We start from the raw sequence: 22,885 nt of genomic DNA, 5'->3' as shown, positions 1-22,885 counted from the left end.
ATATCTCATTGTAGTTTTGATTTGCATTTCTCTAATGATTAATGGTGTTGAGCATTCTTTCATGTGTCTGTTGGCAATCTGTATATCTTCTTTGGAGAAATGTCTATTTAGGTCTTCTGCCCATTTTTGGATTGGGTTGTTTGTTTTTTTGATATTGAGCTGCATGAGCTGCTTCTAAATTTTGGAGATTAATCCTTTGTCAGTTGCTTCATTTGCAGATATTTTCTCCCATTCTGAGGGTTGTCTTTTTGTCTTGTTTATGGTTTCCTTTGCTGTGCAAAAGCTTTTAAGTTTCATTAGGTCCCATTTGTTTATTTTTGTTTTTATTTCCATTTCTCTAGGAGGTGGGTCAAAAAGGATCTTGCTGTGATTTATGTCATAGAGTGTTCTGCCTATGTTTTCCTCTAAGAGTTTGATAGTGTCTGGCCTTACACTTAGGTCTTTAATCCATTTTGAGTTTATTTTTGTGTATGGTGTTAGGGAGTGTTCTAATTTCATACTTTTACATGTACCTGTCCAGTTTTCCCAGCACCACTTATTGAAGAGGCTGTCTTTTCTCTACTGCATATTCTTGCCTCCTTTATCAAAGATAAGGTGACCATATGTGCGTGGGTTTACCTCTGGGCTTTCTATCCTGTTCCATTGATCTCTATTTCTGTTTTTGTGCCAGTACCATACTGTCTTGATTACTGTAGCTTTGTAGTATAGTCTGAAGTCAGGGAGCCTGATTCCTCCAGCTCCGTTTTTCTTTCTCAAGATTGCTTTGGCTATTCGGTGTCTTTTGTGTTTCCATACAAATTGTGAAATTTTTTGTTCTAGTTCTGTGAAAAATCCCAGTGGTAGTTTGATAGGGATTGCATTGAATCTGTAGATTGCTTTGGGTAGTAGAGTCATTTTCACAATGTTGATTCTTCCAATCCAAGAACATGGTATATCTCTCCCATCTATTTGTATCATCTTTAATTTCTTTCATCAGTGTCTTATAATTTTCTGCATACAGGTCTTTTGTCTCCTTAGGTAGGTTTACTCCTAGACATTACATTCCTTTTGTTGCAGTGGTAAATGGGAGTGTTTTCTTAATTTCACTTTCAGATTTTTCATCATTAGTGTATAGGCATGCAAGAGATTTCTGTGCATTAATTTTGTATCCTGCTACTTTACCAAATTCATTGATTAGCTCTAGTAGTTTTCTGGTAGCATCTTTAGGATTCTCTATGTATAGTATCATGTCATGTGCAAACAGTGACAGCTTTACTTCTTCTTTTCCGATTTGGAGTCCTTTTATTTCTTTTTCTTCTCTGATTGCTGTGGCTAAAACTGACAAAATTATGTTGAATAATAGTGGTGAGAGTGGGCAACCTTGTCTTGTTCCTGATCTTAGTGGAAATGGTTTCAGTTTTTCACCATTGAGGACGATGTTGGCTGTGGGTTTGTCATATATGGCCTTTATTATGTTGAGGAAAGTTCCCTCTATGCCTACTTTCTGGAGGGTTTTTATCATAAAAGGGTGTTGAATTTTGTTGAAAGCTTTCTCTGCATCTATTGAGATGATCATATGGTTTTTCTCCTTCAATTTGTTAATATGGTGTATCACATTGATTGATTTGCGTATCTTGAAGAATCCTTGCATTCCTGTGATAAACCCCACTTGATCATGGTGTATGATCCTTTTAATGTGCTGTTGGATTCTGTTTGCTAGTATTTTGTTCAGGATTTTTGAATCTATCATTGATATTGGCCTGTAGTTTTCTTTTTTGTGACATCTTTGTCTGGTTTTGGTATCAGGGTGATGGTGGCCTCGTAGAATGAGTTTGGGAGTGTTCCTCCCTCTGCTATATTTTGGAAGAGTTTGAGAAGGATAGGTGTTAGCTCTTCTCTAAACGTTTGATAGAATTCGCCTGTGAAACCATCTCCTCCTGGGCTTTTGTTTGTTGGAAGATTTTTAATCACAGTTTCAATTTCAGTGCTTGTGATTGGTCTGTTCATATTTTCTATTTCTTCCTGGTTCAGTCTTGGAAGGTTGTACATTTCTAAGAATTTGTCCATTTCTTCCAGGTTGTCCATTTTATTGGCATAGAGTTGCTTATAGTAGTCTCTTATGATGCTTTGTATTTCTGCAGTGTCAGTTATTACTTCTCCTTTTTCATTTCTAGTTCTATTGATTTGAGTCTTCTCCCTTTTTTCCTTGATGAGTCTGGCTAATGGTTTATCAATTTTGTTTATCTTCTCAAAGAACCAGCTTTTAGTTTTATTGATCTTTGCTATTGTTTCCTTCATTTCTTTTTCATTTATTTCTGATCTGATCTTTATTATTTCTTTCCTTCTGCTAACTTCGGGTTTTTTTGGTTTTTCTTTCTCTAATTGCTTTAGGTGTAAGGTTAGGTTGTTTATTTGAGATATTTCTTGTTTTTTAAGGTAGGATTGTTTTGCTATAAACTTCCCTTTAGAACTGCTTTTGCTGCATCCCATAGGTTTTGGGTCGTCGTGTTTTCATTCTCATTTGTTTCTAGGTATTTTTTGATTTCCTCTTTGATTTCTTCAGTGATCTCTTGGTTATTAAGTAGTGTATTGTTTAGCCTCCATGTGTTTGTATTTTTTACAATTTTTTTCCTGTAATTGATATCTAGTCTCATAGCATTGTGGTCGGAAAAGATACTTGATATGATTTCAGTTTTCTTAAATTTACCAAGGTTTGATTTGTGACCCAAGATATGATCTGTCCTGGAGAATGTTTCATGTGCACTTGAGAAGAATGTGTATTCTGTTGTTTTTGGATGGAATGTCCTATAAATATCAGTTAAGTCCATCTTGTTTAATGTATCATTTAAAGTTTGTGTTTCCTTATTTATTTTCATTTTGGATGATCTGTCCATTGGTGAAAGTGGGGTGTTAAAGTCCCCTACTATGATTGTGTTACTATTTCCCCTTTTATGGCTGTTGTATTTGCCTTACGTATTGAGGTGCTCCTATGTTGGGTGCACAAATATTTACAATTGTTATGTCTTCTTCTTGGATTGATCCCTTGATCATTATGTAGTGTCCTTCTTTGTCTCTTGTAATAGTCTTTGTTTTAAAGTCTATTTTGTCTGATAATGAGAATTGCTACTCCAGCTTTCTTTTGATTTCCCTTTGCATGGAATATCTTTTTCCATCCCCTCACTTTCAATCTGTATGTGTCCATAGGTCTGAAGTGGGTCTCTTGTAGACAGCATATATATGGGTCTTGTTTTTGTATCCATTCAGCCAGTCTGTCTTTTGGTGGGAGCATTTAATCCATTTACATTTAAGGTAATTATCGATATGTATGTTCCTATTACCATTTCTTAACTGTTTTGGGTTTGTTATTGTAGGTCTTTTCCTTCTCTTGTGTTTCCTGCCTAGAGAAGTTCCTTTAGCATTTGTTGTAAAGCTGGTTTGGTGGTGCTGAATTCTCTTAGCTTTTGCTTGTCTGTAAAGGTTTTAGTTTCTCCGTCAAATCTGAATGAGATCCTTGCTGGGTAGAGTAATCTTGGTTGTAGGTTTTTCTCCTTCATCACTTTAAATATGTCCTGCCACTGCCTTCTGGCTTGGAGAGTTTCTGGTGAAAGATCAGCTGTTAACCTTATGGGGATTCCCTTGTGTGTTATTTGTTGCTTTTCGCTTGCTGCTTTTAATATTTTTTCTGTGTATTTAATTTTTGATAGTTTGATTAATATGTGTCTTGGCATGTTTCTCCTTGAATTTATCCTGTATGGGACTCTCTGCGCTTCCTGGACTTGATTGACTATTTCCTTTCCCATATTAGGGAAGTTTTCAACTATAATCTCTTCAAATATTTTCTCAGTCCCTTTCTTTTTCTCTTCTTCTTCTGGGACCCCTGTAATTCGAATGTTGGTGCGTTTAATGTTGTCCCAGAGGTCTCTGAGACTGTTCTCAATTCTTTTCATTCTTTTTCTTTATTCTGCTCTGCAGTAGTTATTTCCACTATTTTATCTTCCAGGTCACTTGTCCATTCTTATGCCTCAGTTATTCTGCTATTGATTGCTTCTAGAGAATTTTTAGTTTTATTTATTGTGTTGTTCATCCCTGTTTGTTTGCTCTTTAGTTCTTCTCGGTCCTTGTTAAATGTTTCTTGTATTTTCTCCATTCTATTTCCAAGATTTTGGATCATCTTTACTGTCATTATTCTGAATTCTTTTTCAGGTAGACTGCCTGTTTCCTCTTCATTTGTTAGGTCTGGTGGGTTTTTGCCTTGCTCCTTCATCTGCTGTGTGTTTCTCTGTCTTCTCATTTTCCTTAACTTACTGTGTTTGGGGTCTCCTTTTCGCAGGCTGCAGGTTCGTAGTTCCTGTTGTTTTTGGTGTCTGCCCCCAGTGGCTAAGGTTGGTTCAGTGGGTTGTGTAGGCTTCCTGGTGGAGGGGACTAGTGCCTGTGTTCTGGTGGATGAGGCTGGATCTTGTCTTTCTGGTGGGCAGGTCCACGTCTGGTGGTGTGTTTTGGGGTGTCTGTGGCCTTATTATGATTTTAGGCAGCCTCTCTGCTAATGGATGGGGTTGTGTTCCTGTCTTGCTAGTTGTTTGGCATAGGGTGTCCAGCACTGTAGCTTGCTGGTCGTTGAGTGGAGCTGGGTCTTGGCATTGAGATGGAGATCTCTGGGAGATTTTCGCTGTTTGATATTACATGGAGCTGGGAGGTCTCTTGTGGACCAGTGTCCTGAACTTGGCTCTCCCACCTCAGAGGCACAGCCGTGATGCCTGGCTGGCACACCAAGACCCTGTCATCCACACGTCAAAGACTGAACTTGATGAGATTCAACCAGTGCCAGCAGAAGACAGATGATGGCCGAGGCCAAGGTGTCACCCTCTTACCTCATGTCCAAGACCACCATTTTTATAGCTGCACCCTCAAAGAAACGTACAGCAGGGAAGTTAAGACCCAGGTGTCCACTTGCAAGAGTCAACAGAAGCTCTACAGCGGCTAGATTGTGGACCACAAACCGTGGGTCCGAAGGCAACACAGGAAATGTTCACACACGCATGTAAAAGGGTCTCCCACACTCTTGTCCAGTCTAATACCCTTTCCTTTTCCTAATCTTGTGTTTACAAAATCGTTTGGCAAGGCTTTCAGTAGAGTGCAAATACTCCTAAGAGATTAGACTCCCCCAAAACAAAACAAAAACTGATTGCAGACCACTGACACCTGCACTTCAGGAACAGCAATGTCAGCGGAACACGGAAGATACAGAGTTTTTTAGCAGAGAGACAAAAAAAAAAAAATATCAGCTAGTTCCATGAAAATCAACCAAGCAAAAGGTTAAGAAGCAGACAACTATCGAACCTGGTGCTTTGGTAACAAGGGTGACTTCTAAAGTAACTCTCCTAACAACACAGCCCTTTCGCCGCCTTCACTCAGTGGACGCGCGAGAGTGGCCAACATATTTTAAAAATCTTAGGTTTTACCATTAAATGCCTAGAAGTAAAATTAAAACTCCGGTGGAAATTTGGCACAGGAATTGAGATTAAGTATATTTTAATGCTAATTGCTTACGTTTCATTATTGGCATAGGGTAGAGATACTCAGATGCTCACAATTTTGAGATTCAAGTGTTGATATTTATTGAACACCCACAGTGTTCTGAGCCCTTTGTTCACCTCTTCCGTGTATGTTATTTCATTTAACCCTCACAGCAACCTTTGTAGTATACATAGCATTAACCTGTTACATATCAGGGAACAGGATCGGGGAGGTTGCTTGACCTGCCCAAGATCACACAGCTACAAAGTGCTGGAGCTGGGACCAGAGTCTGGGACTCCTCACTCCATGCCAAACCTTCTTTCCTGGTTTCCTAACATGCTGACCCAGTAAGAAATTGTTATTGTAGAAACCTATGGTAATCAAACCGTTGTTTGAACCCTGTGGTTAGGTTTAGAATCAAGGGCAAACATCGAATAGCTGTAACTGGGTTGGTTGAAAAATGTAAGGGAGGCAGTGTGATGTGACAGAAGAAAAACTAGATTAAAAATCAAGAGACATCAGTTTACTTTTCTGTAAAATGGTGGTAATAAAACTCATCTTAATTATCTCAGGATATTGTTTAAGGATAATGTATCTGAAAGTGCTTCTAAGAGGTTAGGATGTTATAAATACTGTATTCTAAACTTATAAAGTCTTTTCCTCAGAATAAAGTAAAGCATGTCATAAAAATGTACACTCCACAAAGGCTGGGACTGTCTTGTTTGTTCTTCACTGAGTTCTCAGTGCCTAAAATAGTGCCTGGGACATGGTAGGCATTTAAAATGTATTGAATTAATGAATGACACTAAACATGATTTATATAAACAGACATCTACCCCATCCCCCTTCTTGTGTTTGTTTGTTTTTCTTTCAGTAAATAATATAGGTCACATACCTACAGTACCTAAGGCTTCCACTAGATGTCAGGCATATTTCCTCGATTGGGCCATTGTATTTCTTTTCTGGTGAGCTGAGAATATTACATAAACAACGTTTTTCAAATAAACCTCAAAAAAAAAAAAAAAAACCAGTTTACTTATCATCAACACTGTAGCAAGTTTCCTTCTAAGTCTTTGAGAGAAATTAGTTGTTTCTTTTGGTCAAAACATTTTTGTGAAACTTCTGACCGTTGAAGAGTCTGATAAACTTTCTGCTAGCCTAATTCAAGCAGTTTGCTGGTGCTTAGGATCTAATTATCTAAGCACATAATTCTTTTTTTTTTTTCTTAAATTTATTTTATTTTATTTATTTTCTTTTGGGCTGTGTTGGGTCTTCATTGCTGTGCGCGGGCTTTCTCTAGTTGTGGCGAGCGGGGGCTACTCTTCGTTGCGGTGCACAGGCTTCTCATTGCGGTGGCTTCTCTTGTGGAGCATGGGCTCTAGGCACGTGGGCTCAGTAGTTGTGGCTCTCAGGCTCTAGAGCGCAGGCTCAGTAGTTGTGGCGCATGGGCTTCGTTGCTCTGCGGCATGTGGGATCTTCCTGGACCAGGGCTTGAACCCGTGTCCTCTGCATTGGCAGGCAGATTATTAACCACTGCGCCACCAGGGAGGCCCTAACCACATAATTCTTATATCAGATTTCTTTAATTAGCAATTCATCACCATTACATTTCAGTTTATGGTTTATTTATTTATTTCTGATGTCGGCTCAGTATATTTGTTCCTCTGAATTCCAGCAAGGAGGAGCATGACTGGTGTCCCCCTCGATGCACCACCTGTGACTGATCTGTTCTCTTAAACAGCGGTTACTGCAGCCCACAGGCTAAATCCAACCTGTCACCTGTTTTTGTCTGGCCTATGACCTAAGAATGATTTTTTTATATTTTTGAATGGTTGAAGAGAAATAAACAGGAGAATAATATTTTGTGAAAGTTATATGAAATTCAGATTTCAGTGTCCATAAATGAACGTTTATTGGGACACAGCCATGCTAATTCCTTTACGTATTGTCTGTGGCTGCTTTTGGGCTACAGTGGCAAAATTGAGTCTTTGTAACTGAAATCATATGACCCTCAAAGCCTAAAATATTTATTATCTGGCTCTTCACAGAAAAGTTTGCCAATCCCTAGTCTTAAAAAAGGGTTGATTAAAACTGCAAATTTAGGGCACTTTGTGCTTCTTGGTATTCATTTTTCTGAATGCTCATCATATTCTTTGGTTTGATGGTCCAGGTTTTTTTTTTTTTTTTTTTCCCCACCCAAGCGTAAAGGTTAATTTGGTAACTTCTTCTGTTAAAACATTTGGATAAAGTTTGTTACTTAGAAACCAGACTACCTTCTTCCTGTTTCTCACAGCCTGTGCCTAATAAATGTGTAGAATGTTTGAACAGCTAAACTAACCAGTTTCCTCCACACCTTGTATCAAAACAGGATTAACCTAGACAATTAAAAAACTGTTAAATTATAATTAACAGTTAATTAACATTAACTTTAATATGGCTCTTAATTGTCCTGTTTTAACTACTCTTCTGTTTAATACTGACTTAGACTATACATATGCACTACCTTGATTTAATCAACCCATATCTGTCCTCTTTGTTGTTTTTCTATACCAAGACATAGTTTATTTTTTTTGTTTTTTGAACTTTAGACAACTATGCTTTAAACATCTGGTGCTTTCAGTGTTTGTGAACTTTTTAGCATAATGCAAAAATTCTGCCAGTTTTGTTCTTATTCATGATGACTTTAAGTAGATCAGTAGGAATTCACCAGACCAGGAATAATCTAAGACCATTTGTAACCCTATGAGAAAACAGGTCTAACTTCTTGTTTATGTTGTTTAGTTATTTAAGCACATATTTCTGACACTTCTTTTAAAATGATGGATGAATTTGGAATTTGAAATGACTTTTGTGACAAGGGTGCTTCTGGCTAATTGTCCTGTGCCAAACCAAATGCCTTATTGTTTGCAACTTTTTTTATGAGCCAAATTTGTTTTTTTTCAATGAGAGTTATTAACTGCTTTTACTATATTCCAAAATAAATTGTTATAGAATTTATGATATTGATAAGTTGATCTGGACTGAAATCACTGTCTTCCACAAGTATTTACTGAATGTGAATTGTGAGTGGGGCTCTGTGGGTGCTGAGGAGAGTCTTATTTGAGGAAACCAGCAAGATGATACTTTTCTCTTAGATTCCTAGGTGAATCTGATGTTCTAGTCACTTGAAAGGAGTATCAGATTCATTCTGGTCTCCTGAGGCTGAACCTATTTGGAAGGTTATAATTTTGAGCTATTTCCAACAGGCAAGTCATACTTTGGCTCTTAGATCATAGCTCATCTGGTATTAATTCTGTCTTGCGTTTTGCCGTAATGATTTTGAAAAACCTAGGCATGGTGACACAGTCTGCTCACTAGTGGGCCATCAGATATCTAACATTTCAGGTTTATCTAATTTGACCTTTTGAGAAAAGAAAAGCTGCTTTTTATTCTATTTAGATAACCTAGAATGTGAAGGCTCTTTTGGTTCTCAGGTCACAGCTTATCTGACACTAATTCTGTCTTGCATTTTGCTGGGATGATTTTGAAAACCTAGCAGCTGAAGAACACAAGATTCTCTTAGAGCCTTGAGCTTCACTCAGTTCTGGTTTGGGTGTTGTCTGTTTGGCTCCATTTCAGGCTGAAGGTCCCAGATAATCATTCTCTTCTGGGCTTTGGGTAGCTGGCCCGGGAAGTGTATCTCTCCCAGGAAGAAGGAGGGAGCACAGAGAGCACTGGTGCTCTACCAAGGGTCACGCATCATGTGAGATAGTCCTAGGAATAGGATAAGATTTTTGCCTGAACTTCTGTGTGTGTGTGTGTGTTGGGGACGGGAGAACTTGCATATACTCAGAAACCCACACATGTGAGTATATATGTGTGGTTCCTGTGTGTGTGTGTGATAGAGAGGGATGGTCATGTGAACAGCAAATGTGGTGATTGATTGTGATGCAGTAAGGAGAAATAGCATTATTTAATACAACCATACTCAAGGTTTAATCCTAGGAGGATAATTATAAGTGGTTGTGACTTTGATCTGCTCAGTTTCACCCACCCCTTGGGATTTTTCTCAGTCTGTTTAGCACTGTACTGCCATAAAACAGTCTGCTTTTAAACTGTAAATCTAGCATTGCCCAAACACCATCCCTTGGTTTTCTTTCTTTTTTTTTAATTGTGGTAAAATACACATAACATAAAATTTACCATCTTAACTATTTTCAAGTGCACAGTTCAGTAGTGTTAAGTATATTTACATTGTTGTGAAACAGATCTCCAGAGCTTTTTCAACTTGCAAATCGAAAACAATATATCCATTAAACATCAACTCCTCTTTACCAAGATCCTCTGGTAACCACCATTCTACTTCCTCTTTCTATGAATTTGAGTACCTAAGATACCTCATATAAGTAGAATCATATATTATTTGTCTTTATGTGACTGTCTTATTTCACATAGTATAATGTCCTCATGGTTCATCCATGTTCTAACATGTGTCAGGATTTCCTTCCTTTTTAAGGCTGAATAATATTCCATTGTACGTATATACCACATTTTGTTTGTCCATTCCTTTGCCAACAGACATTTGGGTTTCCACCTTTTGGCTATTCTGAATAATGCTATGAAGATGGGTGTACAAATATGTCTTTGAGACCCTGCTTTTAATTCTTTGGGTTATATTCCCAGAGGTTGGACTGCTAGATGATATGGTAGTTCTATTTTTAGTTTTTGAGGAACCTCCATACTGTTTTCCATAGTGGTTGCACCATTTTACAATCCCATGAACAAAGTATAAGGGTTCCAGTTTCTCCACATCCTTACCAACACTTGTAATGTTCTGTTTTGTTTTGTTTTGTTTTTAAGTTACCCTAATGGGTATGAGGTAATAGAACATTGTGGTTTTGATTTGTCTTTTTTTTTTTAAACAGTTTTATTGAGGTATCATTTACACGTCATAAAATTCACCCACTGTTACAGTTAAATGAGTTATAGTAAATATATGTAGTTTTGCACCCATCACCACCATCCAGTTTTAGAACTTTTTCATCATCCAAAAAAGTTCCCTTGTACCCATTTGTAGTCAATCCCAGCTCCTACCTATAGCCCCAAGGCAACCACTGATATACATCCTGTTTCTGTAGTTTTGCCTTTTCTAGACATTTTATATGAACAGAATCATGTGTAGTTTTTTGTTTCTGGCTTCTTTCACTTAACATAATATTTTTGAGGCTTATCCATGTTGTAGCAAGTATCAGTAGTTTATGCCTTTTCAATGCTGAAAATATCCCATTATATGAATACCACATTTTGTTTATCCCTTCACCTGTTGATGGACACTTGGCTCATTTACAGTTTTTGACTATTATGAATAATCCTGCTATGAACATCTTTGTCTTTGTGTGGACATATGTTTTCACATGTCTCTTGGGTAGATACCTAGGAGGAGAATTGCTGGGTCGTGCAGGGTAAGAGTATATTTAACATTTTAAGAAACTGCTGAACTGTTTTTTGAAAGTGACTGTACCTGTTACAGTCCCACCAGCAATACATGAGAGCTCCAGTTTCTCCACATTCTCACCAGTGCACTGGGTATATTGTCAATCTTTTGTATTTATAGCCATCCTAGCTAGTGAGTAGTGGTACCTTATTGTAGTTTTAATTTGCATTTCCCCAATGACTAATGATGTTGAGCACCTTTTCATGTCCTAATAAACCATTCATATATCTTCTTTCTATAATTGTCTATTTATATCTTTCACCATTTTAGGGTAGTTTTAGATTTAGAGAAATGTAGCTAAGATAGGACAGAGAGTTCCCGTATACCCTGCACTCAGTTCCCCTGTTGTTAACACTTTACAAATGAACCAATATTGATATTGTTATTAACTGAACTCCATGCTTTATTGAGATTTCATTAGTTTGTTTCCTAATGTCCTTTTTCTTTTCCAGGTTCCTGTCCAGGGTACCATTATGTTTATTCGTCATGTCTCCTTAGGCTCCTCTGGCCTGTGACAATTTCTCTTGCCCATTTTATAACTGGTTGGTTTGTCGTCTGCTTACTGAGTTTTAAGAGTTCTTTATATATTCTGGACGCAAGTTCTCTGTCAGATATATGATCTACAGATAATTTTTTCCAGTCTGTGTCTTATCTTTTCATTTTCTTAATGATCTTTTGAAGAGAAGAACTCTTAATTTTGAGGAAGGCCACTTTATCAATTTTTTTCTTTTATGGATTGTGCTTTTCATGTCATATCTAAGAAACTTTTGCCTAACCCAGGGTCACAGTGATTTTCTCCTGTGTTTTCATCTAGAAGTTTTATAGTTTTAACCTTACGTTTCAGTCTATAATCCATTTTTGTGTTAATTTTGAACTAATTTTTGTGCATGGTTTAAGGTAAGGGTCTAAGTCCCTTTTTTTGCATGTGGACTTAATTATCATATAATTCATGTGGCTCATTCCCTTACTTCATTCAGATCTCCCCTTAAATGTTAGCTTCTCAGAGAGCCTCATCTTAACTGTCTTACCTAAAATAGCACCATCGTCAGTATCCCATTGCCTTGTTTTAGTTTCTTCGTGGCACTGATATATGACATTACTTTATACGTTTTTGTATTTCTTTATAATCTATACTCCACTAGATTGTAAGCCCTTTGAAGACAAAAACTTTATTTTGTTTCCTGCTGTATCCCCAGGGTATAGAATGGACCTGGCAAATAGTAGACCTTAAATAAATATTTGTGGAATGAATAAATGCATGTGTATATGCTCACGACTTACTAATAGCAGTGATCTTCATGAAGTATTCAGGCTATACAAGAAATTATATCAGTATGTGAGGATGAGGCAGGTCTTTTTCTTGTGTTTTTAAAGAGCTAGAGCTAATAATATCAACATTTTGGGGTTGGAAGCCATGATCCTGCAATTCATTATGATTACTAAAAAATCCTTGAAAAATAATCATTAATATTGGAGAAATCTGCTTTTCTTTGAGCTTTATTTCTCCCCTAGCTAAACCTAGGGTATACTTGTAACATAATTTCTTGCAGATATTGAGCCTCAGAAGTTTATTTCATTGAGTTAAATTTCTTAATAGAATGTATATACTGTGATCTGGTTGCAATTCAGGATAATTTGAATACTTCTTAGCACCTTTACAGGTCTTGCCCACTTTTGACTACTGCCTAAGTTTAACACCTACTAAGTTAGCCTTTTTCATTCTTGTTAAACCTCAACTCTGTGTACAGAGTTGACAAATCAATCTTCTTGAATCACTGCCTTTGTCATATTACTTCCCTATTTAAAAATCTACAAAGCTCCACTGACTATAGAATTAAGGAGGCACTCCTCAAGCTGGAATTCAAGGCCCTGTGTAATCAGGACCCACCTTACTTTTTTAATCTTATCTTCTACTGCTAACTTATGCAGGACAAAGCCTCACTTTGGCCAGACCTGCCTCCTTCCTACCCTTTAAAAAATTTTATCTCTTCCCATACCTCTGAGCTGGCTCATGATGTCCTAGCCCAAATACCCCCTTTTCCTGAATGCCCTTCTTGTCTCTTCCAGACTTTCCATGCTTTATATCTCCATGAGCCGAGCTTAGATTCTGCTGCATTCATGAAACCTTTGAACCCTAGAGGCAGCTAACTCATATGAATCTCTTCTTTCCTTACCTAGATTCTTTTAGCTCTTGTTTTATTAGTCATTTGGGCACCCAATAAAGTGTTCTCTCCTTCTTTAAGGATTTCTTGAGTATGTTTTGGACCTGGATTTCTTGAAGACTGTAAGCACCTCCTTTGCACCATCAACTTCTTAAGGTCTGGGATTGCATATCCTTAGTAACTGGCACACTCCAGTGTTGGTGGAACTAAACTCTACTGATTTGTTGTGCTTCTGGAGTATGGAGCCCAGTTGTAAATTCTAGTTAAATGAGGTTAAATTTGTCAAGTTTCTTGTCCTTCTCTTCAAGGTCACACTATAGGACTTTACTACTTGTTTATTTGATATGACTTTGATACGCCCTTACTGAAGCTTTGGACGGCAATTAAAGAAAGGTTACTCAGATTGTAAAAATCTGTTATTTTTTATTAGATTTTGGAGAGAGGTTCTTATTTTACTACTTGAAATAATTCTAGAGATCAAGATAAGGTTAAAGTAAGGCATCTTCTCCTTTGGTAAAAGACCTTTCTCTTTTGTCTCATTTATTTTTTCCCTATTGGGTAATTTAATGGGATCATTTTAAGAATAAAATTGGATACATGGACTCCAAGCATGAATTTAAGAAAATATTCTGTTAATTCATATTGAATAATCTTCCTCGTTGGTTTCTCGCTTTTTTAGTAGAATTCTTTTTGGAATTTAAGTGACTTCTTTATTCTCCTTAGCCGTTTCTTCCAAGCTGTCACCACCTCATGTTTAATTCTGTATAAGCCCAGCTGTTATTTTTCACTCATTTCCTGTGTCCAGTTTATTACAAGAAAAACATTCTTGTTAAGAGCTTCTCCATAGAGTTTCTTGAGATGAATATTTAACATCTTCAGTTCGAGAAATTGATTAAACTGCCATTTATGTTATCTGTCTGAGCTCAGCCTTTAAATCTAGACCTGGTATAATATGTAGGCATAAAAATCTTGCTGACAGATTGGATGTGGAGTATGAGAGGAAGGGAGATGTCACTTTGACCTGAACAATTGGAAAGATAGAGATGGGGATACCTATAGGTGAACAAGTTTGTCTAGAATGAGAACTCCATTTGGACATGTTGAGGTTTTTTTTGATACCCAAATAGAGATGTCAAATAGGCAGTTTATATAAGTCTTGAGGGCATTCGTGGGTTTTTTTCCCTTCCTTCCTTCCTTCCTTCCTTCCTTCCTTCCTTCCTTCCAACATGTAAGGATCAAACCCTGTTACTATTTTCTTACTTCTTTAGATGATTATTCATTTAATTGATTTTTTTAAATTCTTTTTTTCTAATATGCAGAGTTAAGGTGATTTTTAAAATCTCCAAACACATGAGACTTTGGAGGGTATTTTTTGATGCTTTCTGATATTATCGACTTTTGGTAGGAGGTGGTATTCTGTATGATGTTGATTCTTTGGTAGAGTTGAGATTTCTTTTAAGGTTAAGTATCTGAACAATTTTTCTAAACATCCTCTGTATGCTTAAAAATGTTCTCAGATCAGTTTTGTTTTTTTTTAAAATTTATTTATTTTTGGCTGCGTTGGACCTTCATTGCTGCACGCAGGCTTTCTCTACTTGCGGCGAGTGGGGGCTACTCTCCATTGCGGTGTGCAGGCTTCTCATTGCGGTGGCTTCTCTTGTTGCGAAGCACGGGCTCTAGGTGGGCGGGCTTCAGTAGTTGTGGCGCACGGGCTCAGTAGTTGTGGCTCGCAGGCTCTGGAGCGCAGGCTCAGTAGTTGTGGCTCACGGGCTCAGTTGCTCCGCGGCATGTGGGATCTTCCTGGACCAGGGCTCGAACCCATGTCCCCCACACTGGCAGGCGGATTCTTGACCACTGCACCACCAGGGAAGCCCTCAGATTAGTATTGAGTGCAGTGTTCTCCCATATTCTCATTAGATAAAGCTTATTAATTATGTGTGTAGAAAAGATTAAGTTTAATTTTAAAAATAAAAATGCATTAAGTGATTATAGATGAAAATGCCAATTGGCTTAATATCATGGGAGAAGCTTGTGTTACATTTTCCACTGAGAGCATTAGATACAGAGGAGTTATTTCTAAACAATTTGGGCAGAAATGACCATGATGTACTCTGGAGAATTGTGTGATGACTCAGAGAACCTTTAGTGATGACGAAGACACTGATGTCAGAGATGCATTTAAAGAGTTTGGATGAAATTGAGTCATCAAAGTGAAACAGAGCTATATTTCTAATTTATTGTGATCTTAAATGTTATAAGTAGCAGTGGAAGGAAGGAGAGTAATAGGAAAGTAGGAGAAGTATAAGTGGCAGCAAGCTTTTGATATTTTTCTTTTTTAAAAACAGGGAAAGCAGTCTCATATATAGCTTGATCTTTCCCAAGGAAAGATCTCCAAAACTAACTTGAACATGTAAACCTTTAAATGGATCAAGTCAAATGTTTTGTTGCTCTGGGTGCACTGCAGTAAGTTATGAGTGAAAAAGCACTGGTGGATCCAAAAGCTTAACATCTTTGAAATGAAAAATAGACCCCTCCTAACACATCATCAACGTCACTTTCAGCATTCTGTCTACAGCAACATCCTTTAGCTTCCTGTGACTGTGTCCATTTGTCATTTCCCCAACCTTTATATGGGGACAGAGGAGAAATAGTGAAGACCTTGAGTGAAGAAGCTGTAAGAGTACCATTATCAGCTGTACTTCTACTCTGGGAATTCCAACAAACCATGCAAACAGAGGTGTGGGGTGTGAAGTAGAGTTCATGGCGCTGACAGGGGCACCAGTTAGAGAGCTACTTAAAAAGCCTTCATGAACTGTTCTTTAATCCTTACACAGTGTTTAGACTTAGAAACTTTTTCAAAGACAATAATTTCAGATATTAATTAGGGATTTCTGTGTAACTGCAGAGAGTGATGGATAATTTATGAATATCCCTGAACCTTCTAACATAAAGCAAACTAGTCTACTTTGCAATAGGTTTGTAGTAAGTTTGAAATCAGGAAGTATGTATCCTGCAACTTTTGTTCTTTTGGGAGATTATTTTGGCTGTTCTATCTTTCTTCTATTTCTGTATGAACTTAGGATCACCTTGTCCATTTCTACAAAAAAGGCAGCTGTGGTTTTGATAGGGATTGAACTGAATCTGTAAATCAATTTGGGGAATATTACTGTTTTCACAATGTTAAGTCTTCCAATCCATGAACATGGAGTGTTTTTCCATTTATTTAGATCTTCTTTAATTTCATTTTTTTAAAAAATAAATTTATTTATTTTATTTTTGGCTGCATTGGGTCTTCGTTGCTGCGCTTGGGCTTTCTCTAGTTGCGGCGAGAGGGGGCTGCTCTTCGTTGTGGTGAGCAGGCTTCTCATAGCAGTGGCTTCTCTTGTTGCAGAGCACAGGCTCTAGGTGGGCAGGCTTCAGTAGTTGTGGCATGCGGGCTCTAGAGCACAGGCTCAGTAGTTGTGGTGCACAGGCTTAGTTGCTCTGCGGCATGTGGGATCTTCCTGGACCAGGGCTCGAACCCGTGTCCCCTGCATTGGCAGGCGGATTCTTAACTACTGAGCCACCAGGGAAGCCCAAGATCTTCTTTAATTTCTTTCAATGATGTTTTGTGGTTTTCAGTGTACAGGTGTTGCATTTCTTTTTTTTTTGAAAATTTAAATTATTTTATTATAAACATTTATACAAAATAAACCATAAACACAACTGTTAAAAATAAAATTTAAACAGAATTAGGCCAGTTCATAAAACATGTCAAATGAAAAAGTAATAACAAAAACCTTATCAGCTTGTTTGAAATTATTCATCTTTAGATATATGGTGCTTTGTTTCCTAGACTTAAAATAGAGATCTCCATTACACATAGTTAGGCTGTGAAATATTAAATATTATTTTTAAAAGACAAACAGATTCTTAAAGATTAGCAAATACTTGCAAAGTGATCACCAAAATCTTTGTGTATTTGTTAACAAAATTGTAAATCCAGAATATAAAATCTACTTGAAATAATCCAACCAAACACCAAATTGCTTAAGTGAGACTCAGTTTCTGAGATGGTATCAAGAGAAAATTAAAATCTTATTTATATACAAGGTTGTATACACAAATAGGTCTTTGTCAATTTCCTTTTTAAAAACAAATTAAATTGGCCACCATTCCTAAAAATGCTTCCTACACTCTGCTGGAATTTAAAAGGACTTTTAATAACTTCAAGGTTACATAGAAAAATAAGTTCTTTATTGTTGCAAATAATTTTTCTTTTGAACTTATAGAATTTTTCAGTATTAATTCCAAAGCTTCTAGAGAACAGTTCTCCAGTATTAATGCTTTCCCCCTCCTCATTAAAAAAGGGATGAATTCTATGTGGGGCAACACTTCACTGTACAGAATCCATTCTCCCCAAGAAATTCCCCCTCAGAACCCAGACTTATTGGCTTTCACAAATAAGCTCTTCACACAACTGTTCTTAAAGAAAAAGTTCCCACCAGACTACTGCACTCACTCTCCTTACTCATTTAAAATCAGATTTTAGAGATATTCAGTGACAAACTATCATTTGGATAACTCTGTCCAAACATGTACTAATGTCAGACAAAAGAATAAGTATCTGCTAATATCTGGAGCTAAATCTCAATCTAGAAAACAAGGATTTTATTTACGTGACTACTGTCGAAGTTAAGTGTTGACTCAAGTAACATGTTCTATCTTGATTAATGCCATTACTCCATAAATAGTCACTTTTTCTAAAACTGTGTTCAAATTTCACGTCATACATTTCACAGTAAGAACCTAGACTTGGTAGGTTCTGACGCTTATAATCAGTCAGGACAGACTGGCTTTGACAAACGATCACCTCATTTAAAAAAAAAAAAAATCACAAATTTGTGCTTTCTTCCTCCATTTCTGGACAAAAACCAGTCAGAAAAAATTTTAGGGTATATTGCATAGAATGACTCCCTCAAATAAATCAGCCCCCAAGAAGCATAGGATGAGGATGATGTTTTAGTATATTTCCTGTAAGAAAGTTCATTAAAATTTATCTTACACATATCTCTATTTTTTTCAGAGCCTTCCTAACAAAGATTCTGTCGTATAATTTCTATTAATAGCTCTAAGTGATGGGGAAACAATTTCTACTGTCATGCGGACATTTTCAGTTTCTTTTTCTTGGTCTTCAGTACAGGAGGGAGAGAAATCTTAAAGGCTGTTTCGCATGTAGTGCAGATAGGGCTGAAGTTGCAGAATATTGACAAGCACACAAAACACACGTAGCCGATTTCAATGAGATTTCGATGGCAGAAGCAAGCAGCCCGGTAGTCAACGTGAACTGGGGGTGGGAGGGTTAACTGAGACCTCTGATCTTGATCAGGAAGAAAAACCCACAGTAAATACTGCAGAAGGGAGGGTATCTGAGGCACCTTCAAGTACAGTCCCCCTGTGATGTCACAAGCCTGTTGGAGGAGTCCTGAATCGGAGTCTAATACACAGGCATCAATCAAAATATTCTGCTTCTGTGCTGCAAAGATGATATTCGTGAAGTTCATATACTGCAACGTGCTGTCTTCTGCAGCCTTAATCACCAATATCCCTGATTTCATTTCCTGATTATCTTTAACATCCTTGTTCATTCTATGAATGTAGCAAAGAGCTTTGGCGAGGGATCCTGCCAGCAGAGTTTCTGTATGTTGACCCTCTATGTCACTCTTGGTCATTAGATCTTTGATCTCTTCAACAATAACTTCATTTGCTGCTGTTAACAACTCGTATTTTCCATCTTTACTTCCTGAGGGAGTAAATTCAGAAGAAGGGTTGCCAGGGTCTCCAAAGAAGTCTCCGAGTCTGCCATTCTTTCCAGGATATAAGAATCGACTTTCTTGAATGTGACTTCACAGCAAGTTTGTTGGAACGATTCATGAATAAATGAGAATTTCCTAGCACCATCACTGCATCTATGCATTTTGATAAAGTAAACTGAGATTCCTTTAATGCTTGCTTTCCCCACCAAATTGGGTTGGCATCAACTATGATAACCAGAAGATTCAATTCATCTTCGTCTGAGACCATAGCTGCCCGTGTCCCTCAGCGAACAGCCACTTGCAGTCAAGCGGGCCTCCGGGATACGGCGCCGCATTTCTTTGATTAAAGTTATTCCTAAGAATTTTATTCTTTTTGATGCTGTTATAAATGAAATTGTTTTCTTAATTTCATTTTCAGATTGTTCATTGCTAGTATATAGAAATGCAACTGATTTTGTACATTGACCTTGCAGTTGTTTATTAGCTCTAACAGTTGTTTTTTGGGGGGTGAGGGGTAGATTCTTTCTTTCTATATATGAGATCATTTCATCTGCAAATAGAGACAGTTTTACTTCTTCCTTTACAGTTTAGATATCTTTCATTTCTTTTTCTTGCCTAATTGTTGTGGTATACCCTCACTGTTGAATGATAATTTGTCTGGGTTTAAAATCTAGCCAAAAGATGTTTTTCCTTCATTCTTTGAAGATATTCCTCTATTATCTTGTAACCAGTCTTGATAACAATCTGATTCCCCTTCCTTTTTGTTGACCCTCTCATATTTCACTAGTAACTTTTATGGTTTTCTTTATAACATTGGTAATCTGAAGTTTTACTATAGTTTGTCTGGATACAAACTTTTTTTAAAAGTTTATTTAATTTGTTTTACTACTCAGAGAATTCTTACTCTCTAAAGGCTCATGTCTTTCATCAATTCTGAAAAATTCTCATCCATTTTCTGTGTTAGATACTATTGCCTCTCCTTCATTGCCTCTGGTCTCTCTGGAACTCTGAGTTATAGACTTTAAAACTGGATTTAGCTCTCATGTTTCTTAACTTAAAAAAAAAAATACCATCAGCCTTTAGCTGTATTCAGGCTTGTATATTCAGCCTATCTGTGGAGGTTTTAAAAAATCTCAGTAGGGACTTCCCTGGTGGCGCAGTGGTTAAGAATCCGCCTGCCGATGCAGGGGACACAGGTTCAAGCCCTGGTCTGGGAAGATCCCACATGCCACGGAGCAACTAAGCCCATGTGCCACAACTACTGAGCCTGCGCTCTAGAGCCTGTGAGCCACAACTATTCAGCCCACGCGCCTAGAGCCCGTGCTCCATGACAAGAAAAGCCACCGCAATGAGAAGCCCTTGCACCACAACGAAGAGTAGCCCCGCTCACCGCAACTAGAGAAAACCCGTGCGCAGCAACAAAGACCAACGCAGCCAAAAATAAATAAATCAATTATAAATAAATAAATAAATAAATAAAATAAAAAATAAAAATCTCAATAATTATGGTTTTCATTTAAAAAATTTCTAATTGGTTATTTTTCTGAACATTTAATGAATGCTATTCTATCCTTTAGGTGCCTGAGGGTATTAAATATACTCATTTTAAAGACCTTTTTAGATGCTCTGTTTTCTCTGGGATTTTTTTTGGCGGGGGAGGTGGGATTTGGTTAAGTTCTTCCAACCTCCTCAAAGTTGACCTGCAATCCTGTGTGTAGCTGATGGCAGCTCAGCACAGCCCTTGCTCACCACGATGGCTTCTTGTTTATTTTCTTCCTTGGGGATACTTCTTCATTTTTTTTAGGCTTAAAGAAAGTTTCCCTTTTTTTTTTTTTTAAATTGGATTCTAGCTATGCATGCATCAATTAATTTTTATATCTTTAAATCATTTTTCTTTGGTACAGGAGGGTGAGCTCTCAGCATGTGCTCAATCTGCCAGTTTGAACCAGAAATCCCTACACTATACCTTCAGCTGGTTTATAATTCACTGTCATAGCACTGTCTCCAAAGGTCTCTGTATGGCCTTTTTAGCAGACACTTTGATACACATTTAATGAGTGGCGTGTGGTTCTTTATTCCCCTGGCAAACTCCCTAATGTATTAGGGCATTTAAAATTACTTTTAGATTCTTTTGGCCCAGAAATTAAATACCAAGCCTGATTTAACAGGCAGAGTTGACCTGATACATTTAGTACATATGAGAAATACTTCTGTTTTCCTGTGTCCAGGTAAACTCCTGAGAACATTATTTAGTCATCATTACTCCTCCCACTCAAGAATTTTTACCATCCCAAATGGCCTGTTAGCTATCCTTCTTTGACTTCCTTATCAGGACATCTCTTCCATGAGCCCTTCACCAATTTGCACTTTTTGGTTTAGCTAAAACATTGTTTCATGTAGAGTGGAGTGGAAAGTAGAATCATAAAATTTCATTATTGAAAAATATTTGTTGCGCACCCACTATGTGTCAGTCACAGTGTTAGGTAAGCAGTGTGAACACGGTGGTGGAATAAACCCTATGGGCCCTGCTCTCATGAAGCTTACGGCCTCTTGAGTGAGGCCAGTCAAAAAGTAAATGCTAATTATATGTAATTGCAAACTGTGACGAGGACTATACAAGAAAAGAAAGGGATACTATGAGTGAGTACAGCAGAGACTTCTATTTTAAATTTTGTAGTAAGGAAAGGGGTTTTCAAACTTTTTAAAACAGCGGTGGAACATTTTGTTTATATGAACTCTTACATGGAATAGAAGTGGAGCTGCTTTATTGAAATGAGGTTGGGACCTAATCCCCTTGCTCTCCTCATTGGGTACTAAAGCACCTTGTGGAATCTTTTGATGCCCAGGGAATACATGTGAAAACCACGGTTCTAGAACCAGCCCCAGACCAATTAGCTGAGGCACAAAGGGCTGTATTGTCCAGAGTCATATGGGTGACTTCATCTGCTTAGTACCAGAATTGGAAGGTGAACCCAATTCTCCCACACTTGTGTTCTTTCCACTCTCCACTGCCTCTTCTTCCCCTTTGATGCCTTTTTATTATAAAATGAAGGCATTTCAATCTCTGGTATTCTGTAGTTCTTTTTTTTTTTTTCCCCCTGAAATTAATTTCACCCGTTGTTGTTCACATTGCACTTCTTATTCTGTGCTCTCATCCCTCTTGTATATCCTTACAGTTTGTAGCCTTGAAAGATGTTATCCCACCACTATTTTGTTTTTATTATATTTCTGCTATGTCATATGAATCTACTCTTTTATTTTCTGCTAAGCATTCAAACACATGCATTCATTTCATTCTGTAGAATTTTATTATTGATATCAAAGTGTTTATGTTAACTAGCTAGTGGTCTGATTTGTCGGGTTGCCTTTTCTTGCCTCTTCATTTATCTCAAATGATAAGAGTTCTTTCCCAGTCCTAACAACACTTAGGTTGTTAGTCTGGCTTCCATTTTGACTTACTCTGTTTTTAGTGTAAATAGTTGTGTATCTTTTACCATTTTGTCTTACTTTTGCTTTACTGTGGCAGAAAAGTTCAGGGCCTGCGTTTGAATGGAGTAGCATATTTGCCCAGAACACTTAGGAAGTGTAAAGAAGTCGTGAAAATTAAGGTGGACTAGGAGACCTGGGCTGTAGTGTCTGGGTAGTGACTGTGGAGAGAAAGATGTTTGTCCTGACTTGGGAGATTAGTAGAGAATTGATGATGAGGGGCAGAATGGTAGCATGAGACCTGTGCTTAGGAAAGTAAGTTTAACCATAAGAAATCAGATGAGCAATAGCTTAAAGGTTCTCTGGACACCAGTGGACTAATAGAAAACCTTTATGGTATTTAAGTTACACTAACCAAATGCATTCTGAAAGGTGATGATGCCAGTGGAGACGGTGGAGACCAGGAGCCGATAGATTTAAGAGCTCTCGAGCAGATGAAATAGAAAAGAGGCCACAGGATGACTCTGAGTGTCAGG

At 37.5% G+C, this 22,885-nt stretch overlaps 2 protein-coding genes across 14 annotated transcripts in view; one reads left to right on the top strand and one right to left on the bottom strand.

The window, feature by feature from the left end:
• Positions 1–22,885, top strand: part of DTNB (dystrobrevin beta) — a 249,854-nt gene that overhangs the window by 133,067 nt on the left and 93,902 nt on the right. The gene's annotated exons all lie outside the window — the stretch shown is intronic.
• On the bottom strand, positions 18,267–19,239 carry LOC133105335 (general transcription factor IIH subunit 3-like). Its single transcript, XM_061211327.1, is given in 2 exon segments — positions 18,267–19,014; positions 19,016–19,239. Coding segments are annotated over 2 exon segments (924 nt in total). The 5' UTR covers positions 19,192–19,239.

This window comes from Eubalaena glacialis, chromosome 14 (genome assembly GCF_028564815.1).
Source record: "Eubalaena glacialis isolate mEubGla1 chromosome 14, mEubGla1.1.hap2.+ XY, whole genome shotgun sequence".
In the NCBI taxonomy this organism is placed as follows: Eukaryota; Metazoa; Chordata; class Mammalia; order Artiodactyla; family Balaenidae; genus Eubalaena; species Eubalaena glacialis.
This window is presented reverse-complemented; position numbering and strand designations above follow the sequence as displayed.